Consider the following 18,121-nt stretch of genomic DNA (forward strand, 5'->3'; position numbering starts at 1 on the left):
AAACAGCCCATCTATCTACCTCATCCCCATACGGTATTTATCTTGCTCCTTTGCACCCCAGTATCTCTACTTGCACATTCATCTTCTGCACATCTACCATTCCAGTGTTTAATTGGATTTTTTTGTTGTTATTCTGTCTCTCACTGTTCAAATAAACCTACCATTAAAATTATAGACTGATCATTTCTTTGTAAGTGGGCAAACGTACAAAATCAGGAGAGGGATCAAATACTTTTTTCCCCTCACTGTATATTGTAATTACTTCGTCACCATGGCCTATTTATTGCCTTAACTCTCTTATCTTACCTCATTTGCACTCACTGTATGTAGACTTTTTGTTTTCTTTTTCCTACTGTATTATTGACTGTATATTTGTTTTACTCCATGTGTAACTCTGTTGTTGTATGTGTCGAATTGCTATGCTTTATCTTGGCCAGGTCGCAGTTGCAAATGAGAACTTGTTCTCAACTAGCCTACCTGGTTAATTAAAAGGTGAAATAAATAAAAAAATACATATATTTCAAGGCTATAATTTAATATAAACATTTAACAATCTAAGAGACAATGAGTCGAGCAATTAAAATCTCAAATTAAATTGCATGAAATAAAAGTAAAAATCCCAAACAATTTTATACAGTAACATTATTAAGTAGAGCATTTAAATGAAATTCAAAGACATTTTCCTTTTTTTTGTGCGCAATTAAATTGAACAATGATCTCTGGAAGCAAAGGAAGAAGTTAGCCACCATGGTTTAGAAGTTACTCCGTAGTTGGTAATCTAAATGAAAGAAAACAGAACAATAAAAATACTATAGGATAAATACTAGCTCTAATCTTAAAAAGTAAAAATATTTTTTTTCTTACATTTCTCTCTCTATGACTAAATGATGGGACTTTTTCGCTATACATGAATAAGCTATATCTAAAGAGCATGGCAGTCCTACCTCCACTCTGTGTGATGTATCTGACCCAGGGCAAGGCCTGGTAACCACTCTTCTCTATAATTTTCATGTACCGCACCTTGAGGCACACAGTGTGACAGAGGAGAGGAGAGAGATCAGGTCAGTGTAACTTGATATAATGGACCATTTGATTTTCCTAACCTGTCCCAAACCTGCTGTTTTCAACTCTCTAGAGACAGCAGGAGCGGTAGAGACACTCTGAATGATTAGCTATGAAAAGCCAACTGACATTTACTCCTGAGGTGCTGACCTGTTGCACCCTCGACATCCACTGTGATTATTATTATTTGACCCTGCTGGTCACCTATGAACATCTTGGCCATGTTCTGCTATAATCTCCACCCAGCATAGCCAGAAGAGGACTGGCCACCCCTCATAGCCTGGTTCCTCTCTAGGTTTCTTCCTAGGTTCCTGCCTTTCTAGGGAGTTTTTCCTAGCCACTGTGCTTCTACACCTGCATTGCTTGCCGTTTGGGGTTTTAGGCTGGGTTTCTGTACAGCACTTTGAGATATCAGCTGATGTAAGAAGGGCTTTATAAATACATTTGATTTAACCAAATGAGGCACTTGTAGCCTATGCTACTTTATGCTAAGTAAGTTACCCCTTTGGTTCCGCATAAGCTTGTTTTCAAAGGTCAATACAGTATACTCACATGGGCAAGCACACACACACAGCTCACCTGTATCCCTGACACTGTGAAGTATGGAATCTCAAAGTTGACAGTGATGGGAGGTTTGCCCTCCATCTCATCATTCTCCACACTGGGCAGGCCAAAGCTGGCCCGCATCAGAAACTCCTTACCGCCCTGGAGAGACACAGAGAGAGAGACACAGAGAGACACAGAGAGACAAATTACAGAAAGAGTGAGATGGTTCATATAGGGCCCTGAGTTTTTCATCCTGATGATGTGTCCTGACCAGAAAAAGAGGCTGGAGTTTTTCCAGGTCAGGAGCCTTAATGTTCTAAATTCTAGGGTACATTATAGACCCATTTCCCGGCCGACGGCCACATCATGAAAAGTTGCACACAGTTCAGAATCATTAAGGGGTTTATTTACATGGGAGTGGGATACAGAATCCTCTGGCTTCAAATGCAGCTTGTGCAATTAACCAGATGGTTATCATCTACAACATCAGAGGTTTGATTACCTAGCAAGTTAGCAAGCCAGTGAGGCAAGGTAAAATACCACAACTAGAGCTAGATAAAGCCAGGAGAATAATATACTTGTTGAACATAGCTGTAGCCATCAGTCTTACGTGTTTTCATGGTCATCACTGTTAAGTTTGTCAAGGTCCCGACATCAGGGTTAGCTATCCTGCTACAGAGCTTTTTGTTGCAAAGATGTGTGCGCTTCACTCGAATGTGACATTTGCTTGAAACCAAAAAATGGCTCTATATATTTGGCCTTGAGTTTTGTCAACAGGGAAGAATGGCTGGAGACAGAAGTGCTGCTTGGATGAAACACTTACAGGGAAGGACTTGATAGTCCACACAGCCAGGTTCTTCTCAGGGACGTATTTAGCGTGGCCAGTACTGGTCTTAAACTTGGGGGAGTCAGCGTCACTGGGGACGGGCACCCGCACCTCCACGTTGTTGGCTACTGACTGCTTCTTGAACTGACCTTTAGCCTATGGAAATAGAGAAAGGCAACTGTAGCATAGGACAATGCATAGATTCATACACCGAGTGTTACTATATAAACACTACCTTAACCATGATCTCGACTCGACTGTGAGAGAACTTCTCGATGACAGACTCAATCCATATCAGAGGCTTCACCTGTTGGGATACAGAATGTAGTTAGTTCTACCGTCAACTGGAAAGCCATTATACTACTTTATCAGTGATGTAGTGGTAGAAAAATAGGTGGGTAAATGCTGATCGCCGTTCCCTTTACTTTCGAATGCATTTTTCCCAAAATGGTGGGTTAGTGCACACACCAAAATAAAAAAATGGTGCATGAAGTGTTTCCCCTCCACTACACCACTGTACTTGATACAGACAGGGCTTACAGCTGACTCAAGTATTGATTCTGTTACAGTACTGTAACAGCGCAACGGAAGAGTGAAATTGTATGAGGGAGGGATGAGGCTATTTAGGGAGGTCATTTATGAGGGACACGTGTACATTTTCAGAGACACAATATGAATTTATTAAGGTAACTCACGTGAGTGTTGATGCGGTAGGACATGAGTTCAGACTCTCCGTCAGGAGGGATGAAGGAGATGGTGCGGTCACTCTCGAAACGGGACAGACGAACACACTGGTGAAACTTAACGTCCTCCATCGTTACAGTCTTCCCCTTGTCTCCTGAACACACACACACTCATATTCATCAACATCTAAAATGCAATTGCATCTGAGAAGCAGTGGAGAAGCAGTGACTGTGTGTGTGCTCACTGCTAGCCTGTGTGTGTATTGTACATACGGCCAGTGAGGGCGAACAGCGCGCGGTCATTGAGTCCCAGTCTCAGCTCAGGCATGCCAGACAGCATGGTCTTCAGCTTGACGGTGCCCACGATGTCACTGCTCATCACACTGCCATTGGCGTTCACCTGGGGTCAACGCATGACACAGGGGTCAACCTCTGATGGAGACTTTTTATACTGTAGCTAGTTGATTTATTGAGAGAATGCTCAGCCAATTAAAGATCAAATCCACATTAGGGGAAACAGCATCAGTTTTCACCCCAGCACCTTCGGTATTATTTTTATTCTGTTCAGGAGATAAGGCGGAGAGGAGCATCCGGCAGTAGGGGAAAACAATTGCAGTAGACCTACATATTCTGCTGTTCGCGCGTGCAGTGATGTCTGAGGAAAAAAAACGGTGTTCCTTGTTTCCAGAAACTTCTTTGTTGTTGTATTATCACAAACAGACATAGCAGTTCATCCAATTAAGGATTCCAGCTTTAATCAATTAAATAAATAAATAATTCAGAAAGCAAAGGTTATTGGTATTTTCAGTGATCAATATTTTCCTATGGAGATTAAAGCATTACATACACAAAATCAATTATGACAATTATTGATATTGCCCAAACACAAGCAAATTCATTGCCGAATTGCATGTATCAAACCCAACATCCTTATGGTAAACCACTCACCAGTAAGTTGATGGACTCGATGACGTCGATGAAGACCTCATTCTTCTTGTACTTGATGCCCTCTGACCTCCAGGACACAGCGTTGGTGACAGTGGTGGGAACCTTGGTCTTAGCCACCTCCAGCTTGGTGCCCTCCTGGGTGATGTACCTGGAGAGACAGCCAGTATGGACATCAGTAGCTTGATCCCAGATCTGTTTTGTATGACAACGAATTACAAGGACCAGGAATTGGCAAGACAGCACAAACAGATCTGGGATCAGGCTAAGTCAAGATAACAGTCAATGTACCTGTAGTAGAGACAGCAGTATGGAGATCAGTCTGATTGGACTTTCAGAAGTCCCAAAACGTGTCCTTACTGGTTCTAGACCCAACACCATAAAGTATCTGTCTATTAAAGCTGCATCTTTAATAATAATAAGCCATTTAGCAGATGCTTTTATCCAAAGCGACTTTCAATCATGCATGCATACATTTTATGTATGAGTGGTCCTGGGAATCGAACTCATTACCCTGGCGTTAGAAGCGCCATACTCAGTCATACTCAGCCATACTCAGCCCATTCTCTCCATGTGGCTTTGTATGCATTTACCCAGTACACGTGTTTACTAATTGACTATATTGTAACAGGGAACATGTGTATCAGTGTGTGTGTGCGCGAGCACGCGCGTGAGTGTTGTGATTCGCAGGCTCCCCCACCGCCTTCCGCTGCAGATCCTTTATGGTCAGCTGAAGAATGGACTGAGGTCTGCCAGGGGGCAGAAGAAGCACTTCAAGGACCACAGCAAGACCTTCCTGAAGCGGAGAGCCTGACAACCAACCACCATACCTGGCGTCCCACCTTCCACCTGGGTGTCACACACCTCCGGGACACAATCTCAGAAAGGAGAATCGTAACGTCTAGCCCAATGACACCAGCGTGCAGCAGGGACACCCCTCTGCAGTGGAGAAGTCACCTGCCCCTCATGTGGCAAACCACGCGGGTCTCGACTTGGCCTGCACAGCCACATGCAATGGCACTTACGCAACTCCACACAATAACCACAACTGGGAGCAGCGTCATCATCGAAGGACAGCCATAAGCAAGTAAGTAAGTGAGCGGGTGTCACTCACTCCTGCAGGATCTTGCTGTCGGTGGTCTGGGGGAAGCCAAAGTCCATGAGCTCGTCCAGTAGCTCATAGACCACCACAAAGTTGTCCTGTATGCTCTCCTCCTCCAACTCTGTAAAGTACTCTGTGAACACCTGGAAACAACACAACATCGATTGGCAACCTCAGTAATAATATGAGAATTATGATCATGTTCGGAACATGTTATGTCAAATGGGTAGGGAGAATCCAGTAGACACATTGTGCAGGTCTTTTGGTAGTGAGAAACACTTCGGACTCAGCCAAGACAGCACAGAGAGACCTCTGACTCACCTCAACCACTTTATAGAGGAAGGCATAGACCAGAGAGGCGTTGGAGTTCTTGTTGGTAGTGGCCACCACTGTTAGAACGTCAAGGTAGATAGAACACACAGGCCTATTCTAAGGTCCTAGAGTAATATGTTTAAGAAGTTCATTATCATCTTTACTCTAGGGAAAAATGCATATTTGTCTTTGTGTAGGTTCGATTAACATCTCATTAGTAAAGCTAACATTGTTTATACAGGCTACACAATGGTAATGATTAACTTTTAGCTGACTAGCGACTAAACTCGTTATAAGGATACAGTACAGGTTGGTGTGCTTGATCCACAGGAAGTGAACGTTGCCGTGCGACATGATTGGACAGGTAAGCCCCTCCTCTTCCTGTGTCATTAGCAAAGGCAGGAAATGGTCAATCTCAGCCATGTCCACGTCGCCCTTGTAGTTCCGACATATGAGCACCTGCAGGGTAAGTGGGGAAATTAATAGGGAAAGAAAAACAATAAACTATATGGGTCAAAGGTCACCCTTAAGGCACCTGAGTTTTTCCTAACCATGTGACGTGACTGTAAAAAAACTCATGGTCCTACTAAAGGTCAATGGGTGAGAGAGGTAATGAGGTAATGTAACAAAGGTCAATGGTCAGAGAGGTGATGAGGTAATGTAGCGTAGAGGTCAACGGGTGAGAGAGGTGATGAGGTAATGTAACGTAGAGATCAACGGGTGAGAGAGGTGATGAGGTAATGTAACAGGTCAATGGTCAGAGAGGTGATGAGGTAATGTAACGTAGAGGTCAACGGGTGAGAGAGGTGATGAGGTAATGTAACAGGTCAATGGTCAGAGAGGTGATGAGGTAATGTAACGTAGAGGTCAACGGGTGAGAGAGGTGATGAGGTAATGTAACAGAGGTCAATGGTCAGAGAGGTGATGAGGTAATGTAACGTAGAGGTCAACGGGTGAGAGAGGTGATGAGATAATGTAACGTAGAGCAGATATGGGAACAGTAGAACTAGAGATAATCATTCCAGCAGCCTTCTGGATGTGTAAGGTGAAGAGGTCTCATAAACGTTACACAATATTTCATGTTGAGTCCTGTACGTGTTCCATCGATTCCATCTCTAATGAATGCTAAATGAAGGAAGAACATAAGGGCTTGACAACTCTTTGCCTTGACAAGAGATCAGATGGCTGAGATTGGGCTCCAGAGCTACACCTGTCACTCAATCAAGATGTTGCAGTGCCAACAAAGTCTAGGTGTACAGTAGTACCATGCTACAGGCTTGTAACGGTGGTTATTGTGGCCTGTCAGTTGTTGTGTCAGCCTAGGCCAGGGGTTCGGCAACAGGCGGCCCAGAACCGGCCCAGGTGATAGTTTTTAGTAAAATCAATATAAAATATATATTTTTTTTGGATTTTAGTTTTTGTAAAAAAAAAAAAGAATTAGACTAATATCAACAAGAATTCAGCTAAAATTGAGTTTAATTTAATCATCGCGTCTCAATGCAATCAAGGTATGAAATTATTATTTTCAAATACGTCTTTTTTGGCTTAGTTGTGGTCAATTTGCAGTGTACAAATTATTATAATTATGTTCTGGCCCCTCGACCATAAATCGGCCGGTGGCTGAATATAGTTGCCTAGGCCTACTAATTTGCATGTAGCCTAATACAACCTCTTGCTGTTGTGCCACCTGAAACCATGTCCTCTTTCCCCTCCCATGACTTCTAGGCCTATTGTAGAGGGATGGAATCTTTTTATCAAATTTACACCTCTAGCTGTGTGAGATTCAGGCTATACTGGTTGTGGTCAATGTTTGTTTGTGGATATGAAACCTGAATAGAGCATTCTCTTCTGTTTACAACAGGAATTACTGTGTTGTCCGCCCAACCAAATGTGATTTATAATGTGTTGATCTTTGCACTATCCTTCTACAATGTACACAAGATGACAGGTGCCAGGCAACTTTGACTCACTATATTCACTTTCATGTTTGGAAATGATATGTAATTCTTTTGTGGCAGCTTTTTTCATAACACCTGGTATAAGAACTTGTCAAGTCTAAAAAGGATGCAGCCACTGGCCTTATGACCTGTTTCTATCCACTTGTGTCCGGAAGTGACTTGTGCAAGGCTTGAATGGAACTGTCACAGGCAACGAATTAATCTTTAACGACGTGGCTATCTATTAATGTTTAATGGCAAGAGCAAACGTTGAACAAACTCGATTACAATCCCAAACAAAAGCGAGTTAATTAAGGTCAAGTCAAGCTAAAACGGACATTGTTTATAACGTTATCAATGGCCACATTCAAAATGAGAAGTGATCTTACCTTTCCTTTCAAGTCCAGAACGAAGACAGCGGAGGCAGACATGATCAGCACCAAATGGATCACTCCGCAAGTATTTCAACCACTACAAGCTTGTCCGCTTAAATTCAAGTTAACCTTTTAAGCGTTTCCTTTCGACAGTAAAGTTGTCTAAATGGGTATAAATGTACTCATGGCTCACACGGTGCCTTTTCTTGAAGGGAACGTCGGATCTGACGTCAGGGGGCCTCCAGGTGAAACATTAACAGCGTCGCACTCACCTGTATGGAAAAACAAGAGGCCTGGACGCACTGCTCGATTATTTCGCGAGATGGCGCAAGAGATCCATAAATGCAGGTAGGAACTTTTAGTGCAATACTCACGACTTCCACAAGAGGGCAGACGTACATTAGAAAAGTAATCATTGCAAAAAAGCACCTGTCTATTCTGTACCATACAGCACAGGAGGCTGGTAGCGTCTTAATTGGGGAGGACAGGCTCGTGTTAATGGCTGGAGTCGTATAAGTGGAATGGTATCAAATACATCAAACACATGGTTTCCATCTGCATGATGCCATTCCATTCGCTCCGTTCAAGATATTCTTATGAGCCGTCCTCCCCTCAGCAGCCTCCACTGCCATACAGTCTATAGACTCTATGGTCTGTAGGCCTGGCCTGCTGATAACAGTTTCATGTGATCTTGAAATATTTTGTATTTTTACTCTCATCTTGTTAAGTGAATCCTGGCTTTTATTTTCTGCTTCACATACCTAGAATTGACTTTAGATGGTTGGAGCTTTTCCCAACTAGATTTATTTTGACCTGGTGACCTTGACTTTAAACAGGCATTATGTCTGTCAAGATGTTTTCTAAGTTAATGCAGTGATATTTATTGCTCTGACATCACGTTTGGAATCTTGCAAAGAACTGGTTAACAGCAAACTCACGTTTCTCCTCAAAGTCAAACCCACCCAAAATGATCTGACACTTTACTATTTCATTACAAAACCCTAGGCCTTTCAGCGTTTACTGGTCTCTTTATCTTGACATCTTTACAAAGGATTATATATATATATATATATATGTATGTATGTATGTATGTATGTGGTCCCGTGTGGCTCAGTTGGTAGAGCATGGTGTTTGCAACGCCAGGGTTGTGGGTTTGATTCCCACGGGGGACCAGTATGGGAAGAATTTTTTTAAATTAAATGTATGCATTCACTACTGTAAGTCGCTCTGGATAAGAGTGTCTGCTAAATGACAAAAATGTAAAAAAATGTATGTATGTATGTGTACTCTGAGTGTTTGATTGTGCGTGCATAAAGATGACAGATGGACAGAATTAGTTTGGACTTTTGGGACTAATCCATTGGATCCATTCACTGTGCCAGTCAAGCTCAATCAAGCCCAGCTAAAGTAATTGAATACTACTTGAACCCAGGTCTGGATTTGTCATGTGCAATGCCTTTACAGCTTCTATATCCGTTATAACCCTTACTTTACATGCATGGTGCCGCTACTCGCCTCCTTCCCCATTGGGGCCACAGTCCCTTCCTCTCTCTTCCTCTCCTCTCTGTACGTTCCTCTTGCTTTTATCACGCTATAGGAAAGCTGTGTGTGTGTGTGTGTGTGTGTGTGTGTGTGTGTGTGTGTGTGTGTGTGTGTGTGTGTGTGTGTGTGTGTGTGTGTGTGTGTGTGTGTGTGTGTGTGTGTGTGTGTGTGTGTGTGTGTGTGTGTGTGTGTGTGTATTTAGGCTATAGGAAGGCCATGGCCAACAACAGACTTCCATGTAGGAGTTGTGTATGTTATGGGAGGGTTGAGACATGTGTCAGTCTTAGTCAATGTATTGCTCATTTTGCCCAAAAGCTTTGTTTGCACCAGCTTGAAGTAGCCATATCCAACCCACAGACAGGATAATTTGTAGACCTATTTGAGCTGTAAACTAGACAGCAACGCCTTAGTGAAACACACATGCTACATTCACAAAGGCTGTGGCCTATCTATAAAATAATAAAGGGTCAGATGTGGGCCAATGGGTGACATGCAAACTAAGGAATGCTTTGTGTACCTTTCAGACACACACATTGTTTGTTTTAGTCAGTTAGTGCAGGCCTACTGCCATATTTTCTAGTCACCCTTAACTTTACCTGTTTTTGGACAAAATGTGTCTAAAAACAGGTAAAGTTAAGGGTGACTAGCAAAGATGGCAGTTTATCCAAATCAAAGTTTAGCATCCTCCACCAATGTTTGATTTTAATCTTTAAAAAATCACCCCCACACTCCAAATCAAGCATGGGCTACAGGAAGAGAGGGAGAACTGTGAAAAATGTAAACAACATTAAACCCCACTATTCTTAATCGGACCTCTTCTTCTTCCCCTGTTGTGGTGGCCTGGATGTAAAGCCAGGAGGAAAGGCCATCACTGCTGCAGCATTAGGATGTGTCTCAAATGGCACCCTATTCCGTACATTGTGCACTACTTGTCAAAAGTAGTGCACTATATAGGGAATAGGGTGCCATTTGAGATGCAGACTTGACTGACTGCAGTAGCCTTCCCATATTCCCCATATGGGGTACTTGGAGGTCCAACAATAACATATGGAAACGCTTTGTAGTTCAGACAGACTCCAAGGGAAACAAATGGCTTGTAGGTCAGACAACAAATTACTTGTAGGTCAGACAGACTCCAAGGGAAACAAATGGCTTGTAGATCAGACAACATATGACTTGTAGGTCAGACAGACTCCAAGAGAAACAAATGACTTGTAGGTCAGACAGACTTCAAAGGAATCAAATGGCTTGTAGGTCAGACAGACTTCAAAGGAAACAAATGGCTTGTAGGTCAGACAGACTTCAAAGGAAACAAATGGCTTGTAGGTCAGAGACTCCAAGGGAAACAAATTACTTTTCCTCTCTACCTCTCTAGGTTTTACTATACAAGTTAAACTGTTCAACAGTAGCTTCTTGCTACTATCTATCCCAGGGATTCTTAAACTTTATCAGCTCAAGACCCAAATGCGAAATTGACCGTGACCCAAATTGCCCTTCAACGACTGATTTTAAATCTGATTTTAAATCTAACCTTAACCACACTGCTAACCTTATGCCTAACCCTTACCTTAAATTAAGATAAAAAAGCAAAAAAAACTCCATACATTTTTATGACTTTGCAGCTTGGCCATCTAGTGGGTCGATATGACTGTACATTCTATTGTTCATTCAGTGCACTGCTGAGTGCCATAAAGAGGTAGACATACACAACAGACGACACATTGACGCAGCTGCTATTGTCATGACCTAGTTAAGAACACCTGCGCTAGTCAAATCATCTCCCCTTCACATGATGGCTCAAACCATCACAAGCTCAGTTCATTTAGCCCTCAGACTTCAACATGGTATGTACAGGCCTGACCGCGGCATATGGAGAAATGTAATGGACCAACTAAGTGGTGATGCTCTTGACCAGTCTTACTCTCACTCCTACCAATTTTCAACAGTGTAGAGCCACCACTGAACATATGGATGGTAGAACTACTAATGACTAGTTGGCCTACGTGTGTCTGGGTGTGTTTGTTGGGTGCAGCAGTGTGTTTCAAAGTGTTTCCTCCCCTGCAGCCTGAGAGGAAGCATTGCTCTGGGTAGTGGCTGGTGTCTTTAGGTCTCTGAGACAGAGACTATTGTTATTGCTTATCACCAGACCGGTACAGCCAGTACCACTCTGTTCTGTTTGGTAAACTGGCTAGTGACCTGTTGTTCCTGTTCCTGAAGTGACTTCCTGTTCTCATGTCGCAAGACACTCCCCCTCGTAGACTGTCACAGTGGTGTGATGTCCTGACCCCGCCCCTTTGTGACATCGCTGGCCAATGGGAGACGGCGGAATGACAATATGTAAATAGTCAGGTGAGGTGACGATACAGGAGATAGTGTTGTCTATGAGCCTATCCCCTGGGGACAAACATTGTTTGTCACCTGTGTTTCAGTGTGTATCTTAAAGCCATAGGGGTCTAGCACACTGTGGATCTAGACTCATTTGAATGGCTTAGCTTCAATACAACATACTGCATCTAACGAAGGGGAGTGAAGGTTAGGCCAAAAAAGGTTAGGCCATAAAAACAACCCCAGAATTGCACCCCCAGCTTTGTATTGCAGTTATATGTTGAATTCAAAGATTTATCAGAAGACTGTTGATCTACAGTAAAACTGTACTGAATGTCCCACTGGGGCCTCCCGGGGCCACCAGTACAAACATCTATGCAATCACGTGTTATAAGCCACTTTAAGAAAAGGTGTCTGCTAAATGACATACATTATTATAAATGTTGGCAAACGTTTTGCACATGCATAGGTACTGCACAAAAACCTGCCAGAGTTATCACGAGGATGACAAGGTTATCCTATGTATTCTCTATCCATTGGATGTTCCTGGCTGTCTAGGTAGACTCCACGTGTAGACCACTCCTACTAAGGATTGTGGATGCTAGTTCCTGTCAGATGTTATTAATTGATAGAGAACAGGTCTGTCCTTGAGGAGTAGATAACGACATCACAGCTCATAGACTGATCAATTAATTCACTTCCTGCATAGCTCACCTATATATACTTTATATAAGTAAGCTAAATACCATTCAAATCAAATGTAAACTTTGTAAACAACAGGTGTAGACTAACGGTGAAATGCGTACTCACGAGCCCTTCCCAAAAATGCAGAGAGAAAAATAATAGACAAATAATAACACAGGGAATAAATACACAATGAGTAACGATGACTTGTCTATATACACGGGGTACCAGTACAGAGTCCATGTCTAGGGGTACAAAGTCATTTAGGTAGATAGAGTGCCTTCAAAAAGTATTCACAGCCCTTGACTTTTACCACATTTTGTTGTGTTACAGCCTGAATTTAAAATAGATTTTTGTGTCACTGGCCTACACTTAATGGCCTACACGCAATACCACATATTTTAAATGTGGAATTGTTTTTTTTTCTTCAAAACTTTGACAAACTAATAAATAATGAAAAGCTCAAATGTCTTGAGTCATTAAGTATTCAACCCCTTTGTTTTGGCTAGCCTAAATAACTTTAGGAGTAAACATTTGCTTTTTATGTCACATAATAAGTTGCATGGACTGTGCAATAATAGTGTTGAACATGATTTTTAATGACTACCTCATCTCTGTACCCCACACATACAATTATATGTAAGGTCCCTCAGTCGAGCAGTGAATTTCAAACACAGATTCAACCACAAAGACCAGGGAGGTTTTCTAATCCCCGCAAAGAAGGGCACCTGTTGGTAGATGGGTAAAAAAAACAAAAACAGACATTGAATATCCCTTTGAGCATGGTGAAGTTATTAATTACACTTTGGATGGGGTATCAATACACCCAGTCGATACAAAGATACAGGCGTCCTTCCTAACTCAGTTACCACAGAGGAAGGAAACCGCTCAAACTCCAGCCATTACCACGAGCCCATCAACCCCAATTAAGATCCCACCAACCTCCTGTGCATTACAGTATTTTGTGTAGAGTGTTAATTAAAAAAATTACAATGAAATGAATTTGAATCCCATTTTGTAACACAATAAAGTGTGAAGAAATCCAAGGGGTCTGAATACTTTTGCAAGGCACTGTATATAGTAAAATGTGATATAATAGCACACCTTGATGACTTAAAATGGATCATATTGACATACATGTGTCGTATCTTTTGACTATAGTGAGAGGAACCATTGCAATCAGTCAGGGTTAGTACTAGGAGGTACCATGCAGACAAGATTGTGTTAGGGAGTGAGAGAGAGTATTGGGTCAAATGAAACTAATCTCCATCATTTTGACTGCCGTAATGAGATCCAAGCCCTTGGCTTTATCTACAGTACAAAGAAGTATTCTCTCTTGTGTCTAGGAAGGAGATACTGGGCTGTATGTACAATATATCAGATGTCTCAGAGCAGGAGTGCTGTGAATGAATAAGATGGACGGGGGGACCAGTGCCAGTATTCACAAAGAGTCTCAGAGCAGGAGAGCTGATCAAGGATGAGTTTAGCCCTGTAGAGATTTAATAGGATTAAATTGACAAGAGGGGACCTGATCCTAGAACACCACTCCTACTCTGAGACGCTTGACACATTCGGCCTGGGGTGTTAGAGTTGGGGGTTGAGTGGTGTCTATTTCAAGGACTGGTATAACTGGACTCTTAAGTATCACCTAGCTATGATCAGCCCCTAAAGTGAACATTCTTGTCAATTACTCTTAATGGTATGACTTTTGCTTGTCACTCTTGTCAGTGACACTGTCACTGAGAAGTGTGCAGTAGCGGCTTGCGGGCAAAATAACTGGGGAAGCCAGAGAAAAAGCCATATTACACCCTATGTGTTGTGATAATTGCGTTGTTTGCTCTAACCGGTTAGTTCATATGCCTTGTGACCGTGATATATATTTAGGCCTAAAGGCCGAGACAATTAGAAGACACAGTGGCAGAATAAATTCAACCGCACCTTTGTTTCACCACAAAACCGAAGAGACACCTCTGTCCGGTGAAGTCCACAAAACATATTGCCTGTAACAAACAGTTACATGACCTACAGCAGTGGTTCCCAAAATGTTATAGTCCCGTACCCCTTCAAACATTCAACCTTCAGCTGCGTACCCCCTCTAGCACCAGGGTCAGCGCACTCTCAAGTGTTGTTTTTTGCCATCATTGTAAGCCTGCCACACACACACACTATACGATACATTTCTTAAACATAAGAATGAGTGTGAGTTTTTGCCACCCGGCTCGTGGGAAGTGACAAAGACCTCTTATAGGACCAGGGCACAAATAATAATATAATAATAATCAATAATTTTGGTCTTTATTTAGCCATCTTACATATAAAACCTTATTTGTTCATCAAAAATTGTGAATAACTCACCACAGGTTAATGAGAAGGGTGTGCTTGAAAGGATGCACATAACTCTGCAATGTTGGGTTGTATTGGAGAGAGTCTCAGTCTTAAATCATTTTTCCACACACAGTCTGTGCCTGTATTTAGTTTTCATGCTAGTGAGGGCCGAGAATCCACTCTCACATAGGTACGTGGTTGCAAAGGGCATCAGTGTCTTAACAGCGCCATTTGCCAAGGCAAGAAACTCTGAGTGCAGCCCAATCCAGAAATCTAGCAGTGGCTTCTGATTAAATAAAATGTTCACAGAACCGCCGGTTGCAATTTCAATGAGGCTCTCTTGTTCAGATATCAGTAAGTGGACTGGAGGCAGGGAATGAAAGGGATAACGAATCCAGTTGCTTGTGTTGTCTGTTTGGGGAAAGTACCTGTGTAATTGCGCACCCAGCTCACTCAGGTGCTTCGCTATATCACATTTGACGTTGTCCGTAAGCTTGAGTTCATTTGCACACAAAAAAATCATACAATGATGGAAAGACCTGTGTGTTGTCCTTGTTAATGCAGACAGAGAAGAGCTCCTTGATAACCAGCACACTTCTGTATGTTGTAAAAGCGTTACATGGTCGCTGCCCATATCATTTCATAATGCAGAAAATACACGAGAGTTCAGGGGCCTTGCTTTAACAAAGTTAACCATTTTCACTGTAGTGTCCAAAACATCTTTCAAGCTATCAGGCATTCCCTTGGCAGCAAGAGCCTCTCGGTGGATGCTGCAGTGTACCCAAGTGGCGTCGGGAGCAACTGCTTGCACACGCGTTACCACTCCACTATGTCTCCCTGTCATGGCTTTTGTGCCATCAGTACAGATACCAACACATCTTGACCACCAAATTCCATTTGATGTCACAAAGCTGTGCAGTACTTTAAAAATATTCTCTCCTGTTGTCCTGGTTTCCAGTGGTTTGCAGAAAGAGGACGTCTTCCTTAATTGACCCCCCCATAAACGAAACGGACATATACCAGGAGCTGTGCCAGGCCCGCCAGGTCTGTTGACTCATCCTGCTGTAACGCATAGAATTCACTGGCTTGTATGCAATGCAGTAATTGTTTCAAAACATCTCCTGCCATGTCAGTGATGCATCGTGAAACAGTGTTGTTTGATGAAGACATTGTCTGTATAGTTTTTTTGGCCTTTTCCCCCAGCATTGTCCCAGCCATATCCGCGGCAGCAGGAAAAATGAAGTCCCCCACAATAGTATGGGGCTTGCCTGTCCTAGCCACTCGGTAGCTCACCATATAAGATGCTTCTAGCCCCTTCTTATTAATGGTATCTTTTATACGTCTTACTACTTGAAAGTCATCTTTATTTTCCCTCAAAAAACGACCGTGGCTTATTTTTCACATTGTCATGTTTCATTTCTAAATGTCTGCACAAGAGTGAAGGTTTCTTGCAAGAGAGTCAAGGTTAATGTGATTGGATGTTAATTATTTGACTAGGCTACCTGCATTTGACATTGTGTTGTTATTTCGCTGAACACTAAATGGTTTAATTTTATTTTTGGCAGTGAAACAAGGCTCCTGAGGCGAGAAAAAAAACTCACCCAAATGTATAGCCCCGTTGGAAAATATAAATGTACTGTTTGAAAATGTGAAGTGTGAAATTTTTCAAGCAAGTTCATGTTTCCAACATTTTCGGAACACTAAACAACTATTGATTTAGAACCACGAAGAGTTAACCACAAGTTGCTAAGAAAACAGGTGCTGCCTCCACTATTCCAGCACCATTTCAACTTCAACATTTCAACATCATCTAACCACCTATGCTTAGTATAATACAGTGACAACTAAAATATACCAAAAACATTTAGTCCAATCAATGTTAGCTACAGTAAATATGATGTGGCTGTCCATGGTTCTGATTTGTGTGTGTGTGTGTGTGTGTGTGTGTGTGTGTGTGTGTGTGTGTGTGTGTGTGTGTGTGTGTGTGTGTGTGTGTGTGTGTGTGTGTGTGTGTGTGTGTGTGTGTGTGTGTGTGTGTGTGTGTGTGTGTGTGTGTGTGTTCATGCAAGTATACTTTTGTTTTTGACTCACCCTACTTGTAGACAAACGCCAATGCCATCCTCCTCTCTTTCATGTTGACGAAACGGTCTATCACTCTGTCATACAGTACACATATATTTTGTTGTCCTAGCCTACCTGGCTAAAATGCTTGCTCGCTATCCTAACTTCCTTTCATGGGCAATGATGCGCCAGGCCAGCTAGTTAACATTAACCTACTAGCTACATGTTGAACTTCCATCCTCTCAGGCCAGGGGCACAATGTATGCATTTATGGTGGGATCAGAATCGCAATTATAATCATTTGCCAGTACAGAGAATGAAGTATCCCTATCTCCATCCATGACTAATTTAGGAAACAGACAATTCTAGCTAGCTAGCCACCGGAGGACAACAACACAACGAGACGCAACAATTCAAGTTGTTTCTGTCAATGACATGTGCTCTCGATGAATTTGATAGGAGTGATGCCAAATCCAAACTGGCTTCCCTTGACACTTTTTTGGGGTCAAGGGAGGCCAATTGCTAACTAGCTTCCCTTGCATTCAATGCCACGGGCGACAATAATGTCATACCCTTTTGGACCAGACAACATCAGATAGATGGCCTACACATACAGAGACAGAGGGGCGCTGTTTCGCTCGCTCAGATGCTTTCTCCGTTGAGAGACATTCAGCCTCTTGCGAATTGAAGGAAAATTATGAAACACAGAGAGACGAAAGATAAATTATTTGAAAATAAATAATAATAATAATCTGTACATTTTTTGGGGGGAAGCCTGGCTCCCCTTGGTATACATGAATACACGCTGGTGGTGTGATCTTTGTTTGTTCAATCCCAGCTCCCTCTCTGGTTTACTTTCCAAGCAAAAGTCTCCAGCTGTTAAAGCAATCTTGAACCAATAACTGTAATGTTGCAGAGTTCTCTTCTGATTTCAATAAGTGTAGATTCTCTTCCCACAACTTCCCACAACTCACTATTGGTGGTTGATTCCCCATCTTAATTCCCCTGTTCCGGAACTCTCTCTCTGTTCCATTATGCAAGTAGAGTGCTGATTGAGTCTCTGGTGTATAGAGAGAAGAGTGGGAGGAAGACCCATCATTATGGATGAATTATGGATGATGTTAAATGATGACAGGGTGTTGTCTGTAGTTTGTTTGGGTGTGTCTGTATTTGAGACCATCTGCACTACAGACAGTTCTACAGTTAGATTCTAGAACTCACCCATGTGTGTAATTCCATGTTCGGGGGAAATGTATGGGTAGTCTCACAGCCAGATCAATCCATTTTTTGTATTACATGATGCATTTTATTATCTGAAGTCTGGATGGAAATTCACTTAAATTTGTAGGTTTACTGGCAATTCCTCACAAATCCTGATTTAAAAGAAACACCGTTAT

General features: G+C 42.3%; 1 protein-coding gene across 1 annotated transcript; it reads right to left on the bottom strand.

Annotated features, from left to right (window-relative positions):
• Positions 1 to 559: 559 nt before the first annotated feature.
• Positions 560 to 7,998, bottom strand: ap1m2 (adaptor-related protein complex 1, mu 2 subunit). Its single transcript, NM_001165294.1, is given in 12 exon segments — positions 560 to 778; positions 945 to 1,020; positions 1,642 to 1,767; positions 2,432 to 2,590; positions 2,670 to 2,741; positions 3,130 to 3,272; positions 3,391 to 3,517; positions 4,066 to 4,213; positions 5,177 to 5,307; positions 5,486 to 5,553; positions 5,779 to 5,935; positions 7,803 to 7,998. Coding segments are annotated over 12 exon segments (1,275 nt in total). The 5' UTR covers positions 7,845 to 7,998; the 3' UTR covers positions 560 to 752.
• Between the last annotated feature and the right edge of the window lie 10,123 nt (positions 7,999 to 18,121).

The sequence above is a fragment of the Salmo salar genome, chromosome 02 (genome assembly GCF_965601325.2).
Source record: "Salmo salar chromosome 02, fSalSal1, whole genome shotgun sequence".
Lineage (NCBI taxonomy): Eukaryota > Metazoa > Chordata > Actinopteri > Salmoniformes > Salmonidae > Salmo > Salmo salar.